General features: G+C 35.5%; 4 protein-coding genes and 2 pseudogenes across 4 annotated transcripts; all 6 read left to right on the plus strand.

Annotated features, from left to right (window-relative positions):
- The first annotated feature begins 4,070 nt into the window (after positions 1–4,070).
- On the plus strand, positions 4,071–6,390 carry p69F (subtilisin-like protease). Its single transcript, NM_001321071.1, has one exon. The coding sequence runs from the start codon at positions 4,094–4,096 to the stop codon at positions 6,332–6,334; it is 2,241 nt and encodes a 746-aa protein (NP_001308000.1). The 5' UTR covers positions 4,071–4,093; the 3' UTR covers positions 6,335–6,390.
- A 2,743-nt stretch (positions 6,391–9,133) lies between these two features.
- Positions 9,134–11,514, plus strand: LOC109118744 (subtilisin-like protease 4). The gene has a single exon (XM_019215066.1). The coding sequence runs from the start codon at positions 9,160–9,162 to the stop codon at positions 11,395–11,397; it is 2,238 nt and encodes a 745-aa protein (XP_019070611.1). The 5' UTR covers positions 9,134–9,159; the 3' UTR covers positions 11,398–11,514.
- Positions 11,515–13,126: 1,612 nt separating this feature from the next.
- LOC101253111 (subtilisin-like protease) lies at positions 13,127–15,363 on the plus strand (annotated as a pseudogene).
- Positions 15,364–16,987: 1,624 nt separating this feature from the next.
- Positions 16,988–19,495, plus strand: LOC101268601 (subtilisin-like protease). Its single transcript, XM_019215085.3, has one exon. It carries the CDS (start codon positions 17,020–17,022, stop codon positions 19,258–19,260), a length of 2,241 nt encoding a protein of 746 aa, XP_019070630.1. The 5' UTR covers positions 16,988–17,019; the 3' UTR covers positions 19,261–19,495.
- A 1,075-nt stretch (positions 19,496–20,570) lies between these two features.
- Positions 20,571–21,138, plus strand: LOC101268305 (subtilisin-like protease 3). Its single transcript, XM_004246085.1, has 2 exons — positions 20,571–20,586; positions 20,798–21,138. Exons 1-2 carry the CDS (start codon positions 20,571–20,573, stop codon positions 21,136–21,138), a joined length of 357 nt encoding a protein of 118 aa, XP_004246133.1.
- A 1,568-nt stretch (positions 21,139–22,706) lies between these two features.
- Positions 22,707–25,563, plus strand: LOC101252801 (subtilisin-like protease; annotated as a pseudogene).
- Positions 25,564–25,871: the final 308 nt, after the last annotated feature.

Consider the following 25,871-nt stretch of genomic DNA (forward strand, 5'->3'; position numbering starts at 1 on the left):
CAATCAAAGATGAGGTAGGACAGAATATTGATGCTTGTATCACAAGATTAAAAATAATTCGATCTTAATTATGAGTAATTCTAACTTCTTGTATTAGTACATTTTTTTATGTATTAAATGAACCAAATAGTGATATTATTTTTTATTCTAATATTAATAAACAATATCTTTAGTCCATTACATGAACTGATATTCTTAATTTAATATAATTATTATGATCTATGTAGTTTAATTTATTATTTTAATCTATTAAAATGTGAGACTCTATTACGAGTCAATATATTTTTAATAGATTGAATAATGAAAAATCACATAAATAAATAATAATTGATTAATATAACCATGTCTCAAATTTGAGATAGAAGATACCCCATTATAATTACTTATAAGTTTTTCATATCAGACCCAGGATTCGATTTTCATGTGAGACCCAGGATTCGAGATAAGAGATAAGTTAAGTATAAAATAGAGGGTTAAACTAGTTAGTTAATTAAAATTTTTTCTGAAGTTTATTTTAATTGATTAGTATCGATAAATTTAATGTGGAAAATTAAATAAATTGTAGTAGTAAATTTCGAAATTAAATTGCGAAGTATAATTACAAATTTTATTGGTACAAACTGCAATATGTAATTTTATTAAAATATGGTTAATTCATGTTTTTATGAACTAATATTATAATGGAAATTTACGATACTAAAATTGTGATTTATGTTGTATTTGACTAATTGATAAGTTCAACAACCATTATGGAACAAGTATTTCTTTTATTTTTGTCATGAATGAATTAATAACTTTATTTTGTTCAGTGCCGAGTTAACTGACACAGAAGATTAATGACAGAATCATTTTTTCTTTTCCGACCTTTTAATTTTTGCCTTGTTCATTCGAATGAAAATCCACGAAAAATTATAAATTTTCTAAAAACATTTTTACCAAATCAACTAGGGAAACAAAAAAATGGAGTATGGAGCCTAAAGGGTACAAAATATTAATAAAAATTTCAAAATGGTATATAAAATTTTATATTAACCAAAACAGTAAAATCGCTGTATCAACAGCTATTTACTTCCCCGGAAAAAGCAAAATCGCTGCTTTTTTTTTTTTAAAAAAATGAAATCGCTACCTAGGCAGCGATTTTTAAAAAAAGATTTTTTTTTTAAATGGGGAAGTCGCTGCCTGGGCAGCGACTTTTATAAAAAAAAATATTTTGAAATGTGCAAGTCGCTGCCCAGGCAGAGACTTGTATAATTTTTTTTAAAAAAATTTTAATTTTTTTTCTTAAAATAAATGTGGAATTTTTTTTAAAAAAAAATTCTTTTTAAAGCAGCAATTTTATAAGATAAAAAAAAAGTTATAATATCTTTTTTTATAAAATTGCTACTTTAAATTTTATTTTTTTAAAATAATTATTTATGGAAAATCGCAGCGATTTTCATATTTTAAAAAAAAATTATAAATTCGCTAACTGATTTACATATTTTTTAAAAAAAATTATAAATCGCTGCGTAGGCAGCGATTTAAAAAATTTATAATTTTTTTTAAAATATGAAAATCGCTGTGATTTTCCAAAAATATTACCCAATTTATAAATTTATAAATTTTTTAAATCGCTGCGATTTTCCACAAATATTTTTTTTAAAAAAATAAAATTTAAAGTAAAATTATAAAATTATTGCTTTAAAAAGTCTTTTTTTTTAATTTCCACATTGTTTCCACATTTTTTTAAAGAAAAAAAATTAAAAATTTCAAAAAAAATAAAAAATTATACAAGTCGCTGCCCAGGCAGCGACTTTGCACATTTCAAAAAAAAAAAATTTTATAGACTTCCTCATTTAAAAAAAATTCTTTTTTTTTAAAATCGCTGCCTAGGCAGCGACTTTTTTTTAAAATAAATTAAAATCGCTGCCTAGGTAGCGATTTCATTTTTTTAAAAAAAAAATTCACATTTTGCAAAATCGCTGCCTCGGCAGTGATTTTGCTTTTTCGGGGATGTAAATCGTTGTTGATGCAGCGATTTTGCCGTTTTGGTTAATATAAAATTTTATATACCGTTTTGAAATTTTTGTTAATATTTTGTACCCTAAAGGGTCCGTACTCCAAAAAAAATGTAGCATTAAATGGTATTATATTTAGTTATAATGTGAATTCATGATATTGAATAATATTTTTTCTCTTCAAATTCTAACCCTTATACTAGTCATACGTCTATTCTCTTAATTGCTACAAGTAATATAACGAGATAGGATTCTTTTTTCGAGTTGCAAGTGGTGAACTTTTTGGAACAAAATGAGAAATTACGAAAAACAATGTTCACTATTTAAATTTTATGGTCACATTTTGGCAGAACATACATATTTAGTTTAAAGAGAAAAATCAAATAATTTGCATGCCTGATTCAATTCGGTGGCAACACCATAATTTTAGTGAAATAACAATTAAACTACTAAAAATATTAAAGAATGTAATACATAACTCACAATGTCATGGAACATTTCCAAAGTCAAGAAAATATTAAAAAATATTATCTGTATTTTTAGTATCTAAATTAATATAGTCCATAATGTTTTAAAGTATAGATATGTAGCTATTGAAAAATGATTAATTAAGCTATAATAATTTTAAAAAAATAATTTGGACGTGTCTAAATCTTGATCATCCTATCTTAAAGGGGCCAGGTGTAACGTCTCTTTCTCATGCTTAATAAATTTATAGTTTACTCTTAAATAATTTATTTATTTATTTTTGTAAGAAAAACATATTATCCTATTGAAGATGAAGTTATGACTTTTGGAGAATATAAGTAATGTACACTAGATATATGATACAATTACCCAAACACAGAATCTAAAATTTTAACTTAATGAGTTTTATTTTTAAAGTTCTTAACATTGAGTTCACTACAATTTTAAAATTATGGTTGATTTTGTCAAATTATTGGAAAAGATCAAAACTTATACATAAAACTAATTAGAAGTTATTATATTTTATTATAGAAGTAGTTAACATCAGCCTGTTGGGATTTTTAAATTTTGTTGAAATTCCCTATCACTATCTCAGCGTTAGTTAAGAGGGATGCAATAGGGGAATGTTAAATGTACATGTATTATACAATTTTGGGGGAAAAGCTAATAACATTATTTCAAGTCATATTGTACTTTTATTAACTTTTATTAGTATTATTATTATAGTTCTGGTGTCTAGATTAATTTATCGTACCTCAACTAATTTCACATCATACTAGGTCAAAATTCTATTGTGGCATCCGAAAGTATTAGAAGGTAGCATGTGGCGATTGAGGCTAGTCAACTCCAGCTCAACAATGCTCAGTTTGACTAAGTGCTCACTCAAAAGGCAAAAGTTATGGCAGAGATTGTGGGTTATCCTAGGGTTCCAAGCTCTCAAGTGATTTTTTTGGATATATTTCTAGACTTTTTTAGGTCCCCGCAAGGATGACCTAACGATCGAGCCATCACACATTGGAGTAACCTTCTAGAGATATCAGGTTAAAAACTCAGCTACTATACACTAGGTGTGTGAGTCCGTTAGCTCTAACATATATGAACACCTTGGCAAAAATCACGTCCATTAAGAAATCAACAAACATAATGTGTAGTTTACTAAACTACCCTTGTTATATACTTCTCTTAAAAATTGAACACTATTAATATAAGGGTCTGGTTGAAAAACATACTAATTTTCGTCTTGAATTTTTAACGTCACACTTATTTTGGGACGGAGTGAGTACTTGTGAGATGAACAAGACACCTCATGTATTAGTTAAGTCATGCTCAAGTTGGCTTGAACACTACTTAAAAAGTATATTGTAGATTAATGACTTCATCTATATGATGTTGCTATGCCAACTTCATTAAAAAAATAGAAGTTAAGTATAATAAAATCGTTTTAGCGTATAGAATGACCAATTCACATTCTATTTTCTATTTAATCCAAGAATGACTATTTCACATTTCTAAAACTACCTTCTGACTTGCAAATAAAAAAATAAACTTCCAATTTGTATATATAGCCTCAATGAAAATTCAAAAAACACACACCACCAAATAACATCTCTTTCTTTAGTAGTAAAATTATGATGGCTCAATACAGTTCAGTTCTTACTATAATTGGGCTGATTTGTGTGCTCTTTTCATTTACTACTCATGCAGCTGAACAGAACAATTCACAAATCTATATTGTTCATTGTGAGTTCCCTTCTGGGGAAAGGACTGCAGAATACCAAGATTTAGAAAGCTGGTATCTTTCTTTCTTGCCTACAACAACCTCCGTTAGTTCTCGTGAGGCACCACGTTTGATATATTCCTATCGAAATGTCTTAACAGGCTTTGCAGCTAAGTTATCAGAAGAAGATATAAAGGAAATGGAAAAAAAGGAAGGATTTGTTTCTGCACGCCCCCAGCAGTTTGTTAGTTTACACACCACACATAGTGTCAATTTCTTGGGATTGCAACAGAACATGGGGTTCTGGAAAGACTCTAATTATGGGAAAGGTGTGATCATCGGAGTTCTAGACACTGGAATTCTTCCTGACCATCCTTCATTTAGTGACGTTGGGATGCCTACCCCACCTGCTAAGTGGAAAGGAGTTTGTGAGTCAAATTTTATGAACAAGTGTAACAAAAAGCTCATTGGAGCGAGGTCTTACCAACTTGGCAATGGTTCCCCGATAGATGGTAATGGACACGGTACACACACAGCAAGCACAGCTGCAGGAGCCTTTGTGAAAGGTGCTAATGTATATGGCAATGCTAATGGAACTGCAGTTGGTGTTGCACCTCTTGCCCATATAGCCATATATAAGGTATGTGGTTCCGATGGCAAGTGTTCTGACAGCGATATTTTAGCTGCCATGGATTCAGCTATAGATGATGGAGTAGATATTATTTCAATGTCCCTTGGTGGAGGTCCAGTCCCTTTCCATAGTGACAATATTGCTCTCGGGGCATACAGTGCAACAGAAAGAGGGATTCTTGTAAGTGCCTCTGCTGGAAATAGTGGTCCATCCCTTATCACAGCAGGGAACACCGCCCCTTGGATTCTTACGGTAGGCGCCAGCACTACTGATAGAAAGATAAAAGTTACTGTTACACTTGGAAATACAGAGGAATTTGAAGGGGAAGCTTCTTATCGTCCACAGATTTCCGACTCAAAATTCTTCACTCTGTATGATGCTTCAAAAGGTAAAGGTGATCCATCTAAAACCCCTTACTGCAAACCAGGGTCACTCACTGACCCTGCAATAAAAGGAAAGATAGTCATATGTTATCCAGGTGTCGTTTCTAAGGTTGTAAAAGGACAAGCTGTGAAGGATGCTGGAGGTGTTGGTATGATTGCCATCAACCTGCCAGAAGATGGTGTCACAAAATCAGCTGATGCTCATGTTCTTCCAGCTTTGGAGGTTTCAGCTGCAGATGGAATCAGAATTCTTACTTATACAAACTCAATATCAAACCCTACAGCTAAAATCACATTCCAAGGAACAATAATTGGAGATGAAAACGCTCCCATAGTTGCTTCATTTTCTTCTCGCGGACCAAATAAACCTAGTCCTGGCATCTTGAAACCTGACATAATCGGTCCTGGTGTTAATATCCTTGCTGCTTGGCCTACCTCCGTGGATGACAACAAAAAAACCAAATCCACATTCAATATTATATCAGGCACCTCGATGTCTTGCCCTCACCTTAGTGGCGTAGCAGCTCTGCTGAAGAGCACACATCCTGATTGGTCTCCTGCTGCTATTAAGTCTGCAATCATGACAACCGCTTACACTTTAAACCTTGCCAGTAGTCCAATACTAGATGAAAGGTTACTTCCTGCAGACATCTTTGCAATTGGTGCAGGACACGTTAATCCATCAAGTGCAAATGATCCAGGACTAGTTTATGATACCCCCTCCGAGGACTATTTCCCGTATTTATGTGGTTTGAGGTACACAAATGCACAGGTAAGTAAACTGTTACAACGCAAGGTAAATTGCTTAGAAGTAAAGAGTATCCCTGAAGCAGAATTAAACTATCCTTCGTTTTCCATATTTGGACTTGGATCAACTCCTCAGACATACACAAGAACTGTGACCAACGTTGGTGATGTTGCATCATCTTACAAAGTGGAGATAGCTTCACCTATAGGAGTTGCCATAGAAGTTGTACCCACAGAACTAAATTTCTCCAAGTTGAACCAGAAGTTAACATACCAAGTGACATTTTCCAAGACAACCAGCAGTTCAGAAGTTGTGGTTGTTGAGGGATTCTTGAAGTGGACTTCTACTAGGCACTCTGTGAGAAGTCCAATTGCAGTTGTATTGGTCTAGTGAAAAATTGGCTATATATATAAGTGCATAAAGTACTCGAACATTTGATTGTTTTACTGTATACTCTATGTTACTTTTTCATTATTAAACAAAGTGTTTCACTGTTTGTTCACAGCTGATTGAAGAACATAAAAGCATATCCTCTTTGATAGAAGTCATATTTTCATTGATCGTTTCTTTTACTTTTTATATGTTCCATTTTTTTAAGGGAAAAGGGTCCGATATACCCCTCAATTTTGTCATTTGGAGCTGATATAACTCTCGTTATAAAAGTGGCTCATATATGCCCTTACCGTTATACAAACGGCTCACATATACCCCTGCCGTTACAAAATGGCTCACATATACCCTTCATTTAACGGAAGTTAAAAAATTAGTTTTAAATTTATATTTATTACTTCTAATTTTAAAAAAAAAATTATTTAGGGGTATATATGATTCTTTTATCAAAGTTCAAGGTATATTTTAATTTTTTTGATACATAAATTATTTTTTGACTTCTTTTATTATAATTATTTGAATTTCTTATTCTTATTTTGTTTTTTTCTTTCATTCCTTAGTTTAAAGAATAAAAAAATTAAACTATATTTTTGTGTGTATTGTAATTTACTCTCGTATTCGAAGAAAAAATTTGATCATGTACAATAAGTTTTACAAGAATATTAGTGAAACATAAATAAATCTGATTATCAAAATAATAATTATAAATTAGTCATTGAAACAAAAAAAAAGTCAAAAAAAATATGTTTGATGAGGATTAAATTTACTCATATGGGATTATATTTTTTAGAAAAAATAATAAAAATTTAGATTAAAATTATTATTTTTTTCATTTCCGTTAGAGGAAAAGGGTATATGTGAGCCATTTGTTTACAAGTAGGGTGGGGTATATATGAGCCACTTTCATAACAAGGGGTATATCAGCTCTAAATGACAAAGTTGAAGGATATATCAGACACTTTTCCCTTTTTTTTAAAGAAAGAGAGTTCAAAAATGCCTGTTAATCTCCAGACTCCAATTATATATTCCGTTTACAAAGCTAGCATATGTAAGAGTTGAGAAAACTTGATAGCATTCATACGAAAAATAGCTATTGTCACGAACTTTCAAATTCCATTCGAAAACTCCAAGATAATGTCCTCAAATTTCAGTTGTAAATTTAGAACATTACAATCGTGTGACATGACATAATTATATTTCTTCAACCCTCTAATTATGAATATTCTCAGGAGAAACTAAAATCAGTATTGAATATATTAATGAAACAGAATGATGCATATAGCGATTTTAAAAATAATTTGGAAGTGTCTTCATCTTGATCATCCCATCTTGAAGAAGTCTGGTGTAAGGTCTATTTCTCATGCTTAGTAAATTTATAGTTGCAGATGAGGTTGTGACTTTTCAGGAATATAAATAATCGTACACTAGATAGATGATACAGTTGAAAGTTATGATTTATAATTTAATGTTTATGAAAATTTCGGAATAGGATCAATATTATCCTTAACTCTGCGAAATAGACCACTGATGATGCCTTCCATTACATTTTGGGATGAAAAGATGTCCCTGCAGTTATCCCCAACAGACCACAAGTATCATCAAGAGATAACAACCCAAATTTTTAGTGATGTGGCAAGCCACGTGGAACCAATCCCTTCACTTTACCGTTGACAATTAAGATTTACTACAAGAAACTGGACCCTTACCAGCGACTTTTGGAACTTTATTGCGACTATTATCGCCGCTTTCCTAGTTGGCAACTCGTAGGTGGAGGGATTAGTCTCACGTCACAAAAAAAATTGGTTTGATAACTTCTTAAGGTATTTGTGGTCTCTTAGGATAATAACAAAGGTATTTTTTATCCCAAAATATGACCGAGGGTATAAGTAATCTATTTCGAATAGTTCAGGTTGACAAGCATAAATTTAGTTCAAAGATTTCACGATCTGTAGTTAAGGAGGCACCACACATATTTTTATCTCATTAAAACAAAAGGTCAACTTTAAGTGGTAATGATTTGATTTTTTCAATATATATTGACAAGGCTCAAAAATTATAAAACTTAGAAGTTAATCTTTTTTATTATAGAAATACTTGACATCAGACCTGTTGGGATTTTTTAAACTTTATTGTAATTCCCTTTCACTATCTCAGCGTTAGTTAAGAGGGAATATATAAGGAAATGTACATGTATTTTTCAAATTTGGGGGAAAAGCTAATGACATTATTGTTTGAGTTATATAGTACTTTCTTTTTATTTTAATTATATTTGTGGTGTATGAGTTAACTTGTCGCACCTCCACTAATTTTACAGGAGACTATGTCAAAATCTGATGGTGGCATCTGTAGTTTACTTAACTACCCTTATTTTATAAACATCTCTTAAAAATTGAACACTATTAAGAAAATGGAGTATACATGTATCATTCAAAAAGTCATATTATTTTTTGTCTGAAATCCCTAACATCACACTTACTTTGGGACGGAGTGAGTACTCGGGAGATGAACAAGACGCCTCATGTATTAGTTAAGGCGTGTTCAAGTTGACTCGAACATTACTTAAGTATATTGTAGATTGATGACTTCATCTATATGATGTTGCTATTCCAACTTCATTAGCAAATAGAAGTTAAGTATAATAAATTTGTTTTAGCGTATAGATGACCAGTTCACTTTCTATTTTCTATTCAATCCAAAGATGACTATTTCACTTTTCTAAAACTAACTTCTGACTTGCAAATTAAAAAATAACTTCCAATGTGTATATATAGCCTCAATCAAAATTCAAAAAGCACACACCAAATAATATTTCTTTCTTTAGTACTATGATGCCTCAATACAGTTCAATTCTTACTATATTTGGGCTGATTTGTGTGCTCTTTTTATTTTCCACTAATGCAACTGAACAGAACAATTCACAAATCTATATTGTTCATTGTGAGTTCCCTTCTGGGGAAAGGACTTCCAAATACCAAGATTTAGAAAGCTGGTATCTTTCTTTCTTGCCTGCAACAACCTCGGATAGTTCTCGTGAGGCACCACGTTTGATATATTCCTATCGAAATGTCCTGACAGGTTTTGCAGCTAAGTTATCACAAGAAGATATAAAGGAAATGGAAAAAATGGAAGGATTTGTTTCTGCGCGCCCCCAGCGGCTACTTAAATTACACACCACACATAGTGTCGATTTCTTGGGGTTGCAACAGAACATGGGGTTCTGGAAAGACTCGAATTATGGGAAAGGTGTGATTATTGGAGTTATTGACTCGGGTGTTTTCCCAGATCACCCCTCATTTAGCGATGTCGGGATGCCACCTATCCCTGCTAAATGGAAAGGAGTGTGTGAGTCCGATTTCGCGACCAAGTGTAACAACAAGCTCATTGGAGCGAGGTCTTACCAAATTGCTAATGGTTCCCCAATAGATAATGATGGACATGGTACACACACAGCAGGCACAACTGCAGGAGCCTTTGTGGAAGGTGCTAATGTATATGGCAATGCTAATGGCACTGCTGTTGGTGTTGCCCCTCTTGCCCACATAGCCATATATAAGGTGTGTAATTCTAATAGTTGTTCTGACAGTGATATTTTAGCTGCCATGGATTCAGCTATAGATGATGGAGTAGATATTCTTTCAATGTCCCTTGGTGGAAGTCCAGTTCCTTTCTATGAAGACAGTATTGCTTTCGGGGCCTATGCTGCAACAGAAAGAGGGATTCTTGTGAGTTGCTCTGCTGGAAATAGTGGTCCATCCTACATCACAGCATCAAACACAGCCCCTTGGATTCTTACGGTAGGAGCCAGCACTATTGATAGAAAGATAAAAGCCACTGTTACACTTGGAAATACAGAGGAATTTGAAGGGGAATCTGCTTATCGTCCACAGATTTCCGACTCTACATACTTCACTCTATATGATGCTGCAAAAAGTATAGGTGATCCATCTGAAACCCCTTATTGCAAACCAGGGTCACTCACTGACCCTGCAATAAAAGGAAAGATAGCCATATGTCAGGCAGGTGTCGTTTCAAATATTGAAAAAGGACAAGCTGTGAAGGATGCTGGAGGTGTTGGCATGATTGTCATCAACCCATCACAATATGGTGTCACTAAATCAGCTGATGCTCATGTTCTTCCAGCATTGGTTGTTTCAGCTGCAGATGGAAGCAAAATTCTTGATTATACCAACTCAATATCGAACCCTATTGCTACAATCACAATCCAAGGAACAGTAATTGGAGATAAAAATGCTCCCATAGTTGCTGCATTTTCTTCTCGCGGACCAAGTAAACCTAATCCTGGGATCTTGAAACCTGACATAATTGGTCCTGGTGTTAATATCCTCGCTGCTTGGCCTACTTCTGTGGATGACAACAAGGACACCAAATCCACATTCAATATTATATCAGGCACCTCGATGTCTTGCCCACACCTTAGTGGCATAGCAGCTCTGCTGAAGAGCACACATCCTGATTGGTCTCCTGCTGCTATTAAGTCTGCAATCATGACAACCGCTTACACGTTAAACCTTGACAGTAGTCCAATACTAGATGAAAGGTTACTTCCTGCAGACATCTTTGCAATTGGTGCAGGACACGTTAATCCATCAAGTGCAAATGATCCAGGACTAGTTTATGATACCCCCTCCGAGGACTACTTCCCGTATTTATGTGGTTTGGGATACACAAATGCACAGGTAAGTAGCCTGTTACGACGCACAGTGAATTGCTTGGAAGTGAATAGTATCCCTGAAGCACAATTAAACTATCCTTCTTTTTCCATATATGGACTTGGATCAACTCCTCAGACATATACAAGAACTGTGACCAACGTTGGTGATGCTACATCATCTTACAAAGTGAAGATAGCTTCACTTATAGGAGTTGCCGTAGAAGTTGTACCCACAGAGCTAAATTTCTCCGAGTTGAACCAGAAGTTAACATACCAAGTGACATTTTCCAAGACAACCAGCAGTTCAGAAGTTGTGGTTGTTGAGGGATTCTTGAAATGGACTTCTACTAGGCACTCTGTGAGAAGTCCTATTGCAGTTGTGTTGGTCTAGTGAAAAAATTGGCTTGCTTTTACTGTATACTTTATGTTACTATTTCATTATTGAATAAAGTGTCGCTGTTTGTTCACAACTGATTGTAGAATAAAAAGCATATCCTCTTTGATAGAAGTCAGTTTTTCGTTCATCGTTTCTCTTACTTTTTATATGTTCCATTTTTTTTTTAAGACAAGAGTTCAAAAATGTATGTTATCTCCAATCATATATGTTGTTTACAAAGCTAGCATAAGAGATGAGAACACCTTATAGCATTCGTACGAAAAATAGCTATCGTCACAAACTTTCAAATTGTATTGATAAAACTCCAAGATAATGTCCTGAAATTTCAGTTGTAAATTTAGAACATTATAATAGTGTGATATGACATAATTTGAATATTCTCAGGCGACACTAAAATTATTAATTATTGATTATATTAATGAAAAAGAATGATGCATTAGCGATTTTTAAAATAATTTGAAAGTGTCTTCATGTTGATCATCCTATTTTGAAGAGGTCTGCTGTAAGGTCTCTTTCTCATGCTTAGTAAATTTATAGTTGCTGAGGCTATTAAAATTTATAATATAATGTTTATTAAAATTTTGGAATATAGTCAAAATTGCCCCTGAATTCTGTGTAATAGTCTATTTATATCCTCTACTACATTTTGAGAAAGACCACAAATACCCTCAAGAGCTAACAATCCAAATTTTTAGTGATATGGCAAGCCACGTGGAATTAACCTCTCCACCTAAGTATTGACAACTAAGATTCACTACAACAAACTGCACCTTTAGCAGCGACTTTTGGTTTTCGCATAATCACTGAAAACCTTTAGTTGCGATATTTTAAAAATTTGTGGCGACTCTTGTTGCCACGAAAGATCTAATTTCTCGTAGTAAATGCTAGTTGGCAACGGTTAGGTGGAAGGATCAGTCTCATATCACTAAAAATTTGGATTGTTAACTCTTGATGGTATTTGTGGTCTCTTGTGGATAATAGCGGTGGTAATTTTGATCCAAAAATATGACAGAGCGTATAAGTAGTCTATCTCGCATAATTCAGGCGGACAAGCATGAAACTAGTTCAAGGATTCAACGGTATGGAGTTAAGGAGACACCACATGCTGATGCCATGCACATGTTTTTTTTCTCATTAAAAACAAAAGGTCAAATTAAGTGTTAATGCTTGATTTTGTCAATATTGACAAAGCTCAAAACGTATAATCTTAGAAATTGGCATATTTTATTACAGAAGTAATTAACAATATCAGGCGGCCAGTTGGGATTCTTTAAACTTTATCGTAATTCCCTTTCACTATCTCAGCATTAGTTTACTAAACTACCCTTATTTTATAAACGTCTCTTGAAAATCGAACACTACTAAGAAGATGGAGTATAAACTATTTTTTGTGTTGAATTCCTAAGATAACACCTATTTTTGGGACGGAGGTAGTACTTGCGAGGTGAACCAGTCACCTGAGTTAAGATGTGTACAAATTGACTCGACATTACTCAAGTATATTGTAGATTGATGACTTCATATATATATGATGCTTATATGCCAACTTCATTAGCAAATAGAAGTTAAGTAGATTAAAATCATTTTAGCGTATTGTTGACCACTTTCGATGGCTTCTAACTTGCAAATAAAAAAATATACTTCCAATAAGTATATATTCCCTCAATCAAAATTCTCAAAACACTTACCAAATAACAGCTCTTTCACTTGTACTAAAGTTATCATGGCTCAGTACAATTCAATTCTTATTATAATTGGGCTGATTTATGTGTTTTTTCCATTTACCACTAATGCAGCTGAACAGAACAATTCACAAATCTATATTGTTCATTGTGAGCTCCCTGATGGGGAAATGGCAACCAGATATCAAGATTTAGAAAGCTGGTATCTTTCTTTCTTGCCTGCAACAACCTCGGATAGTTCTCGTGAGGCACCACGTTTAATATATTCCTATCGAAATGTCCTAACAGGTTTTGCAGCTAAGTTATCACCAGACGATATAAAGGAAATGGAGAAAATGGAAGGATTTGTTTCTGCATGCCCCGAGGAGCTACTTATTTTACACAGCACACATAGTGTCAATTTAATGGGGCTGTATCATAACATGGGGCTCTGGAATGACTCGAATTATGGGAAAGGTGTGATTATTGGAGTTATTGACGGGGGAATTTTCCCCGACCACCCTTCGTTTAATGATGATGGGATGCCACCTCCCCCTGCTAAATGGAAGGGTGAGTGTGAATTGAATGTCACAAAGTGTAACAACAAGCTCATTGGAGCCAGGGTCTTCCTGAACTCGGGGATTGATCCATGAGATGAAGATGGTCATGGTACACATACTGCTAGCACGGCTGCTGGACGTTTCGTGTCAGGTGCCAACATTTTTGGCAATGCTAATGGCACTGCCACGGGAGTTAACCTCTTGCTCATGTTGCTTTTTACAAAGCGTGCTCTGCTAACTTTTGTTCGGTGAGCGACATTTTGGCTGCAATGGATATGGCTATTGAAGATGGTGTGGATATTCTTTCGGTTTCCCTTGGTAGTCTATTTAATGCTTTCTATAGAAAAAGCATTGTGATTGGTGCATTTAGTGCTGTGAAAAAGGGAATCTTTATCAGCTGTTCTGGAGGAAATTCAGGACCATATAGTTTTTCAATGTCTAATGAAGCGCCCTGGATTCTTACAGTTGGTGCAAGCACTATCGACAGGAAAATAAAGGCCACTGTTATGCTTGATAACAATCAAGAATTCGAGGGAGAATCAGCTTTGCAACCTAATGACTTTCCTCCCACACTATTGCCTCTTGCCTATCCTGGAAGCAATGCTAGTGATTCTGATGCTAAATATTGTACCCCTGCTTCCCTGAACAACACAATTGTCATGGAAAAGATTGTGTTGTGCGAGTCTGGTAAAATATCGCAAGCTGATAAAGGAGAAGCAGTGAAGGCAGCTGGTGGTGCTGCCATGATTTTTATGAACTGAGAAGCCAATGCTAACACAACATTGGCCCAGGCTTATGTCCTTGCAACGACACATGTTGGTTATGCTGATGGTATAAAAATCAAAGAATACATAGACTCAACACCAACCCCAACAGCCACAATAGTGTTCAAGGGAACTATAATCAGAGATGATCGTGCTCCAGTGGTTGCTTCATTGTCTTCCAGAGGTCCTAGTTATGCAAAGCCCTGGAATTCTAAAATCAGACATTATTGGTCCTGGCGTTAACATTCTAGCAGCTTGGCATATTTCCTTGGAGAACAATACAAACACCAACTCGAGATTCAACATGATCTCAGGCACCTCAATGTCTTGTCCTCACCTCAGTGGCGTTGCAGCACTACTAAAAAGTGTTCACCCCGATTGGTCTCCAGCTGCAATTAAGTCTGTAATTATGACAACAGCCAATGTCTTCAACCTCGGATCTAACTTAATCGAGGATGAAACATACCTTCCGGCCAATGTTTTCGCCACTGGTGCAGGCCATGTTAATCCGTCAAAAGCAAATGATCTAGGTCTGATATATGACGTAGACCAACCGTTTACTTACCTTATTTATGTGGTCTAAATTACATAGACACAGAAGTTGGATTCTTTTTTCCGGGAAAAGTTAATTGTTCAGAGGTTACTAGCATCTCAGATGGTCAACTAAATTATCCATCGTTTTCGATCCAAGTCAGAGTCAACTCAGCAGCTCAAGTATATTCAAGAACTGTGATGAATGTTGGACAAACCAACTCAACATACAGAGTTGAAATTGGTTCACCGCCGAATCTTGATGTGAAAGTTGAACCAACTACACTTGTTTTTTCAGAGGTGAAACAAGCATTGAGCTATCAAGTGACATTTACACCTCTGGATACCATACCAAACAGTACTTTTAATCAGGGATCTCTCAGATGGATTTCTGAAAAACACATTGTTAATAGTCCAATTGCTGTTCGATTTTTCCTTTTCTGAAAAATAATTGAAGGATCTGATCTCAGTGACACACTCATTGAGATTTTTCTTTTGCAATAAAATCATGTTCAATATACATTTCTATTAAATATCCAAAGTACCATCCCCACCACATAGTACACTTAAAAGTACAAACTTTTTTTATATTACGAACACAAGAAAAAGCAATATATGTACAACACTAAATCCTTAACACATATTTTTACATGTTAGACCCTTCTTTTTCCCTCAAGTTAAATAATTTGTGCAATATAGAAGGTAACACAACCATGCCCTTTTTAAATATGTTCTTTAGTATGGAGCTCAGCGTGAAGCCCTGCAAAAGGCTGCACACCTTCAACTTGTAGAGTGTTTCAAAGAAAAAAATTAGTTTAAAGAGAAAAATCGAATAATTTGCCTGATTCAATTTGGTGACAAAACCAATAATTTTAGAAAATTAATTTAATAATGTAATACATAGCTCATGATCACATTGAACATTTCAAAATTCCAAAAGAATATTTCCAAATAAGTTAAATATGGAAGTAAATTCATCTTGATATCCTTATCTTGAAGTGGTCATCAAGTGTAAGGTTACTTTTTCATGATTAGTACCTTTATAGTTTACTTTTAGTAAATTAATATTTTTAGAAAAAAAGCATGTTATCCGGTGAAGATGAGGTTATGACTTTTCAAGAATATAAATAATGAACACTAGATAGATATATTGTCATCAAAATGCGAATCCAAAATTTAAACTAAATAAATTTTGATCTTTAGAACTCTTAACATTGAATTCATTAAACTTTAAAATTATGATTTAAAATCTAATATGATACTAAGACTGCATCCACTGGTGTTGTCATGCTTGGTTTTTTCTTGGAAATGTACTTAGTTTAGTATGAAAATAAATCAAACATGAAACTAATTCAAAATAAAAATGTCAAATTAAGTGGTAATGCTTGATTTATTCAATATTGACAAATCTCAAAATTTATAAAACTTTGGAAGTTTAGAATATTTGTATTATAGAAGAAATTAACAATATTTGGAGGGAGGTGTACGCTTGCAACATTAATATAATTCTCTGTCATAATCTCACCATTAGTCAAGAGGGATGCTTGTTTTATTAATTTTCTTCCGCCTTCATTGAGATTTAAACCTGAAACCTCGTGATTCTCTATACACTTTATTGACTATTACTTGTTTTCAGAACTCAAGTTTAGGTATATTTTGGTTCCAAGTAGATGGCCTAATGATCTAGCCATCAGAGTAACCATCTGGAGATTTCAGGTTAAGAATTCAGCTACGACACTGGTTGTGTGAATCTGTCTGCTCCAGCCTTTATGAGAACGGTTACTTTGGTAACATGTACTTGGGAGTTGAACAAGTCGCCTCATGTAAGGTGCGTCCAAGTTACCTGGAATATTACCTAAAAAGTATATTTTAGAGTGATGACTTCATCTATATGATGTTGCTCTGCCAAGTTCATTTTCACAGAGGATGTTAAATAGAATAAAATCGTCTTAGCGTGTATCTTCAGGCATGACTATTTCATATTTCTAAAATATCTTCTGACTTGCAAATAAAAAAGTAAACTTCCAGTAAGTATATATACCCTCAATCAAAACTGAGAAATAATCACCAAATACCAGTTGTTTCACTAGTACTTAAGTTATGGTGGCTCAATACAGGTCAATTCTCTCTATAATTGGGCTGATTTGTGTGCTATTTCCATTTACCACTAATGCAACAGAACAGGACAATTCACAAATCTATATTGTTCATTGTGAGTTCCCTGATGGGAAAAGATCTACCAATAATCAAGATTTGGAAAGCTATTATCTTTCTTTCTTGCCTGCAACAACCTCAGATAGTTCTCGTGAAGCACCACGATTGATATATTCCTATCGAAATGTTATAACAGGTTTTGCAGCTAAGTTATCACTAGAAGATTTAAAGGAAATGGAGAAAATGGAAGGATTTGTCTCTGCACGCCCCGAGGGGCTACTTGATTTACACACCACACATAGTGTAAATTTCATGGGGTTGAACCAGAACATGGGGTTCTGGAATGACTCGAATTATGGGAAAGGTGTGATCATTGGAGTTATTGACACGGGAATTTTCCCGGACCACCCTTCGTTTAGCGATGATGGGATGCCACCTCCCCCTGCTAAATGGAAGGGTATATGTCAGTTTAATACCACTAAGTGTAACAACAAGCTCATTGGTGCGAGGTACTTCAGCTACACGGGAAATGATCCATGGGACGAAAATGGACATGGTACACATACTGCTAGCACAGCATCTGGACGTTTCGTTCCAGGTGCTAACATTTTAGGCAATGCTAATGGCACAGCTATGGGTGTTGCACCTCTCGCTCATGTTGCCATTTACAAAACGTGCTCTGCTATTGGTTGTTTTGGGAGCGATATTTTGGCAGCTATGGATATGGCTATTGAAGATGGTGTCGATATACTTTCAATTTCCCTTGGTAGTCGATCTAGACAATTCTATGAAGATGTCATTGCACTTGGTGCATTTAGTGCTATGGAAAGGGGAATCTTTGTCAGCTGTTCTGCTGGAAATTCAGGACCATACACTTTTTCAGTATCTAATGATGCGCCCTGGATTCTCACAGTTGGTGCAAGCACTATCGACAGGAAAATAAAGGCCACTGCTGTGCTTGGAAACAATCAAGAATTCGACGGAGAATCAGCCTTTCAACCTAGTGACTTTCCTTCAACACTGTTGCCTCTTATCTATCCTGGAAGCAATGATAGTGACATTCTTGCTCAGTATTGTTACCCTAGTTCGCTGAACAACACAAATGTCATGGGAAAGATTGTGTTGTGTGAGGCTGGTATAACAAGAGCAGTTGATAAAGGAATAGCAGTGAAGGCAGCTGGTGGTGCTGCCATGATCATTATGAATCCAAAATCCTGGGCTAACACAACATTTGCTGAAGCACATGTCCTACCCGTGACACACGTTACCTATGCTGATGGTCTAAAAATCCAAGCGTACATAAACTCAACAACAACCCCCACTGCAACAATCGCATTCAAGGGAACTACAATCGGAGATAATCGTGCTCCAGTGGTTGCTGGATTTTCTTCCAGGGGTCCAAGTTATGTAAGTCCTAGAATTCTGAAACCGGACATTATTGGTCCTGGTGTTAACATTTTAGCAGCTTGGCCTGTTTCCTTGGAGAACAACACAAATACCAACTCGACATTCAACATGATCTCAGGCACCTCAATGTCTTGTCCTCACCTCAGTGGCGTTGCAGCACTACTAAAAAGTGTTCACCCCGATTGGTCTCCAGCTGCAATTAAGTCAGCTATTATGACAACAGCCGATGTCTTAAACCTCGGATCCAACTTAATCGAGGACGAAACTTACCTTCCAGCCGATGTCTTTGCCACAGGTGCCGGTCATGTTAATCCATCAAAAGCAAATGCCCCCGGCCTGATATATGATATCAAGCCATCTGATTACTTACCTTATTTATGTGGTTTGAATTACACAAACAGACAAATTGCAGTCATTCTGCAGCGCAAAGTTAATTGTTCAGAGGTTACGAGTATCTTAGAAGGTCAACTAAATTATCCATCGTTTGCAATTCAAGTTAAAAGCAACTCAGGAGTTCAAGTATATTCAAGAACTGTGACAAATGTAGGACAAGCCAACTCGACATACCGAGTTGATATTGATTCACCGCAAGGCCTTGATGTGAAAGTTGAACCAACTACACTTGTTTTTTCAGATGTGAAACAAAAATTGAGCTATCAAGTAACATTTACACCTTTTGCTGCACCAAGTACTACATATACTCAGGGATCTCTTAGATGGATTTCTGAAAACCACATTGTTAGGAGCCAAATTGCTGCTTGGTTTTCTGATTATTTGTGAAGAAACAAATGAAGGAGCTGATCTCAGTGACATACTGATCAAGATTTTTCATTTGCAATAAAACCATCTTAAAGATGTTAACATTGGTTTATTATCCCATATGTTTACTCTTGTGTTCATATGTTCCACCCCACCTTGTCAGCCTCACCCTCCACAGACCACACTTGTAAAACTACACTGAGTATGTTATTTTTGTTGTTTGCAATAAAAACAAATATTATGTTTATCTTTTTCGCTATAACTGGGCTGATTTATGTGCTCTTTCCATTAACCACTAATGCATATGAATAGAACAATTCACAAATATATATTGTTCATAGTGAGTTTAATGATGAGGAAATGTCAACCAGATATCGAGATTTCAACACTTCTTTTTCCCTCAAGTTCAATAATTTGTGCAATATAAAAATGCTCAGCATGAAGCCTGCAAAGGTCTGCACCTGCAAATTGTAGTGTGTTTCAAAGAAAAAAATTAGTTTAAAGTAAAAAATTAAATAATTTGGTGACAACCTCATAATTTTAGTAAAACAACATTTTGAACTACTAAAACTGTTGAAGAATGTAATACATAACTCATATTCACATTGAACATTTCAAAATTCAAGAGAATATTTCCAACAAGTATCTGTTTTAAGGGATCTGAATAAAGATAGTTGTTGAATGCCTTGAATTGGACCCGCTACAAACAGAAAGGACGGGGTCTCGCTGCCCGGTCAGCGAGTCGGGGGGTCCAGGGGGGCGACGCGCCCCCTGGCCTGGGGTCCGGGGGGCGGAGACGCCCCCGGCCCGACAGTATACAATGTTGTTGTATTGGGCCCTTAATTTTCTGTTGATTCTGTATGTTGGGCCCAAGCCTGTTAGGGCGTAGCTTAGCACTATATATAGACGCTATGGGAAACCCTATTCTGTAATTCTGTTTTTTGCCTCTCCATAATAAAACTGTTCCCTCTCTTCCCGTGGACGTAGCCAATTTATTGGTGAACCACGTAAATCTGTTGTCTTGTTTTTCGCGTTTATATTTTCTCGTATTATCTCAAATTCCGCACAACAATAGTCCATGAAGTTTTACAATTTATTGTATTAGTAAGGTATAGATTTGTAGCTAGTAAAAAAATTATTAAGCCATAGTAGATTTAAAAATTATATGGAAGTATATTCATCTTGATTTCCATTAAACTTTTGAAATTACGATTTAAAATCTAATGTGCTACTAAGACTGCATCCACTGGTGTTGTCATGCTTGATTTTTTCTTGGAAATGTACTCAGTTTAGTATGAAATAAAACAAACATGAAACTAATTCAAAACAAAATGTCAAATTTAACTGGTAATGCTTGATTTTGTCAATGTTGACAAATCTCAAAACTTATAAAACTTGGAAGCTAGCATATTTGTATTATAAAAGTAATTAACAATAGGCCTATTTGGAGGGTGGTGCACGCTTGCAACATTATTATAATTCTCTTTCATAATCTCACCATTAGTCAAGAGTGATTTCTTGTTTCACTAATTTTCTTCCGCTTTCATTGAAATTTCAGGTACCTCAGTGTCTTGTCTCCATCTGAGTGACATTGCAGCGCTACTAAAAAGTGTTCACCTGGATTGGTCTCCAGCTGGAATTAAGTCAGCAATTATGACAACAGCCGATGTCATAAACCTCAAATCCAACTTAATCGAGGATGAAACGTACCTTCCAGCCGATGTCTTTGCCACAGGTGCAGGCCATGTTAATCCATCAAAAGCAAATGATCCCGGCCTGATATATGATATAGAGCCATCCGATTACATATCTTATTTATGTGGTTTGAATTATACAAACAGACAGTTGCTGTCATTGTGCAGTGCAAAGTTAATTGTTCGGAGATTACGAGCATCTTAGAAGGTCAACTAAATTATCCATCATTTTCAATTCAAGTCATAAGCAACTCAGGAGCTCAAGTTTATTCAAGAACTGTAACAAACTTAGGACAAGCCAACTCAACATACCGAGTTGACATGATCCCCCGTGAGGCCTTGATGTGAAAGTTGAACCAACTAGACTCGTTTTTTTCTGAGGTGAAACGAAAATTGAGCTATCCAGTGACATTTACACCTTTTGCTACACCAAGTACCATATATATTCAGGGATCTCTCAGATGGATTTCTGAATATCATATTGTTAGGAGCCCAATTGCTGTTTGGTTTTCCAATTATTTGTGAAGAAACAAATGAAGGAGCTGACCTCAGTGACATACTGATCAAGAATTTCCATTTGCAAAAAAACCATCTTCAAGATGTTAACTTTGTTTAGTCATGTCTTCACATTGTAAATATATCCTTTAAAGATCGCACTTGTGAGATTACACTGAGTATATTGTTATAGCTATAAAAACAAATATTATGTTGTCTTTTTTTCATTATAATAATAATTGGGCTGATTTGTATTCTCTTTCCATTAACCACTAATGAATCTGAACGGAACAATTCACAAATCAATATTGTTCATTGTGAGTTTCCTGATGGGGAAATTTGTGCAATATAAAAGGTAACACAGCCATGGCATATTCGGTTATATTTTAAGTATGAGCTCAGCCATGACATTTTTGGCTATATTCTTTAGTATGAGCTCAGCCATGACATTTTTGGTATAGAATCATTATAGATGGTAAGGTATAGATTAGTAGATTAAAAAGGTGTTATCCAGGCTATGACTTTTTGAGAATATAATGATGTACACTAGATAGACGATAGTGTCACCAAAACGCGAATCTAAAATTTTAAGTCCAAACAAAATGTCAAATTAAGTGGTAATGATGCTTGATTTTGTCAATAATGACAAAACTAAAAATTTATAGAACTAACTAACATCGAACCTATTTGGAGGGAGGTGCACGCTCGCAACAAATCTCACCATTAGTTAAGATGGATCCTTGTGTTATTAATTTTCTTCTGCCTTCACCGAGATTCAAACCTGCAACCTCGTGGTTCTCTGTCATTTTATTGATTAAACTTGTTTTCAACTCTCAAATTTAGGTGTACTTATAGACTTATTTTGGTTCCAAAGGAAATGCCCTAGTGATCGGAGTAACCATCTGAAGATTTCAGGTTAAAAATTCAGCCACGACACAAGGTGTGGGGGTCTGTCTGCTCCAACTTTTATGAGCACGATTACTTTGGTAACATGTACTTGCGAGGTGAACAACTCACCTCATGTATTAGTTAAGGTGCATCCAAGTTGACTCAAACATTACTTAAAAAGTATATTGTAGATTAATGACTTCATTTATATGATGTTGCTATGCCAAGTTCATTGTCACAGAGAAGTTAAATAGAATAAAATTGTTTTTAGTGTGTATCTCTCCAGGCATGACTATATTAAATATCTTCTGACTTGCAAATAAAAAATTATACTTCCAGTAAGTATATATACCCTCAATGAAAATTCCAAAACACTCACCAAATGACAGTTCTTTCACTAGCACTAAAGTTATAATGGCTCAATACAGATCAATTCTTACTATGATTGGGCTGATTTGTGTGCTTTTTCCATTTACCACTAATGCAACAGAACAGGACAATTCACAAATCTATATTGTTCATTGTCAGTTCCCTGATGGGGAAAGGACTACCAGAAATCAAGATTTAGAAAGCTATTATCTTTCTTTCTTGCCTGCAACAACCTCAGATAGTTCTCGTGAAGCACCACGATTGATATATTCCTATCGAAATGTTATAACAGGTTTTGCAGCTAAGTTATCACTAGAAGATTTAAAGGAAATGGAGAAAATGGAAGGATTTGTCTCTGCACGCCCCGAGGGGCTACTTGATTTACACACCACACATAGTGTAAATTTCATGGGGTTGAACCAGAACATAGGGTTCTGGAATGACTCGAATTATGGGAAAGGTGTGATCATTGGAGTTATTGACACGGGAATTTTCCCGGACCACCCTTCGTTTAGCGATGATGGGATGCCACCTCCCCCTGCTAAATGGAAGGGTAAATGTCAGTTTAATACCACTAAGTGTAACAACAAGCTCATTGGTGCGAGGTACTTCAGCTACACGGGGAATGATCCATGGGACGAAAATGGACATGGTACACATACTGCTAGCACAGCAGCTGGACGTTTCGTTCCAGGTGCTAACATTTTAGGCAATGCTAATGGCACAGCTATGGGTGTTGCACCTCTCGCTCATGTTGCCATTTACAAAACGTGCTCTGCTATTGGTTGTTTTGGGAGCGATATTTTGGCAGCAATGGATATGGCTATTGAAGATGGTGTCGATGTACTTTCAATTTCCCTTGGTAATCGATCTAGACAATTCTATGAAGATGTCATTGCACTTGGTGCATTTAGTGCTATAGAAAGGGGAATCTTTGTCAGCTGTTCTGCTGGAAATTCAGGACCATACACTTTTTCAGTATCTAATGATGCACCCTGGATTCTCACAGTTGGTGCAAGCACTATCGATAGGAGAATCAAGGCCACTGCTGTGCTTGGAAACAATCAAAAATTTGACGGAGAATCAGCCTTTCAACCTAGTCACTTTCCTTCAACACTATTGCCTCTTATCTATCCTGGAATGAATACTAGTGACACTCTTGCTCAATATTGTTACCCTAGTTCGCTGAACAACACGAATGTCATGGGAAAGATTGTGTTGTGTGTGGCTGGTATAACAGCAGGAGTTGATAAAGGAATAGCAGTGAAGGCAGCTGGTGGTGCTGCAATGATTATTATGAATCCAGAATCCTGGGCTAACACAACATTAGCTGAAGCACATGTCCTACCTGTGACACACGTTACCTATGGTGATGGTCTAAAAATTCAAGAGTACATAAACTCAACAACAACCCCCACTGCAACAATCGCGTTCAAGGGAACTAAATAGGAGATAATCGTGCTCCAGTAGTTGCTGGATTTTCTTCCAGGGTCCAAGTTATGCAAGTCCTAGAATTCTGAAACCGGATATTATTGGTCCTGGTGTAAATATTTTAGCAGCTTGGCCTATTTCCTTGGAGAACAACACAAATACCAACTCGACATTCAACATGATTGCAGGCACATCAATGTCTTGTCCTCACCTCAGTGGCGTTGCAGCACTACTTAAAAGTGTTCACCCCGATTGGTCTCCAGCTGCAATTAAGTCGGCAATTATGACAACAGCTGATGTCTTTAACCTCGGATCCAAATTAATCGAGGATGAAACATACCTTCCAGCCGATGTCTTTGCCACAGGTGCAGGCCACGTTAATCCATCAAAAGCAAATGATCCTGGCCTGGTATATGATATTGAGCCATCTGATTACATACCTTATTTATGTGGTTTGAATTACACAAACAGACAAGTTACTGTCATTGTGCAGCGCAAAGTTAATTGTTCAGAGATTACGAGCATCTTAGAAGGTCAACTAAATTACCCATCATTCGCAATTCAAGTCAGAAACAACTCAGAAGCTCAAGTTTATTCAAGAACTGTGACAAATGTAGGAACAGCCAACTCAACATACCGAGTTGATATTGATTCACCGCGAGGCCTTGATGTGAAAGTTGAACCAACTACACTTGTTTTTTCAAAGGTAAAACAAAAATTGAGCTATCAAGTAACATTTACACCTTTTTCTAGACCAAGTACCATATATACTCAGGGATCTCTCAGATGGATTTCTGAAAATTATGTAGTTCGGAGCCCCATTGCTGTTGGGTTTTCCGATTTATTTTGAAAAAACAAATGAAGGAGCTGATCTCAGTGACACTACAACAAAAACGACCTTTAGCGGCATTAAATATTGACACTAATAAAGAGTGCTAAAGCCTTTACCGGCATTAGTTAAGTGCCGCTAGAACCAATGTCGCTAAAGGATTTAGGGACATATACAAAGAGTGACAAATGCCGCTTAAAATACATATTTAGTGGGGAAAATACTCAAGTACCCCCTCAACCTATGCCCGAAATTCCAGAGACACACTTATACTATAGTAAGGTCCTATTACCCCTGAACTTATTTTATATGTAATTTTCTACCCTTTTTAGCCTACGTGGCACTAGTTTGAAAAAAAAAGTCAATCATCGTTGAGCCCACAAGATAGTGCCACGTAAGCTAAAAAGGGGTAAAAAGTTACTAATAAAATAAGTTCAGGGGGGAATAGGACCTTAGTATAGTATAAGTGTGTCTGTGAGATTTCGGACATAGGTTGAGGAGGTACTTGGGCATTATCCCTATTTAGTGGCAATTAAGAATGATCATTTTTGTTATAGTGTAATACACTGATTAAGATTTTTCATTTGCAATAAAACCATCTTGAAGATGTTAACATTAGTTTATCATTGTAAATGTATCTTCTTCTTCCGTTGCACCCCGCCTTGTCACCCTCACCCTCATCAGACCACACTTATGAGACTATATTGAGTATGTTATTATTGTTGTTTGCAATAAAAACAAATATTATGTTGTCATTTTAAGTGGTAAAATGCTTGATTTTGTCAATATTGACAAATCTCAAAACTTATAAACTAAGAAAGCATATTATGCAAGTAATTGACATCAGGCCCCTATTGGGATTCTCCAAATCTATATTTAAAAAAATTATTTGGAGGAGTTGCAAGCTTATAACATTATTATTATTT

The sequence above is a fragment of the Solanum lycopersicum genome, chromosome 8 (assembly GCF_036512215.1).
Source record: "Solanum lycopersicum chromosome 8, SLM_r2.1".
In the NCBI taxonomy this organism is placed as follows: Eukaryota; Viridiplantae; Streptophyta; class Magnoliopsida; order Solanales; family Solanaceae; genus Solanum; species Solanum lycopersicum.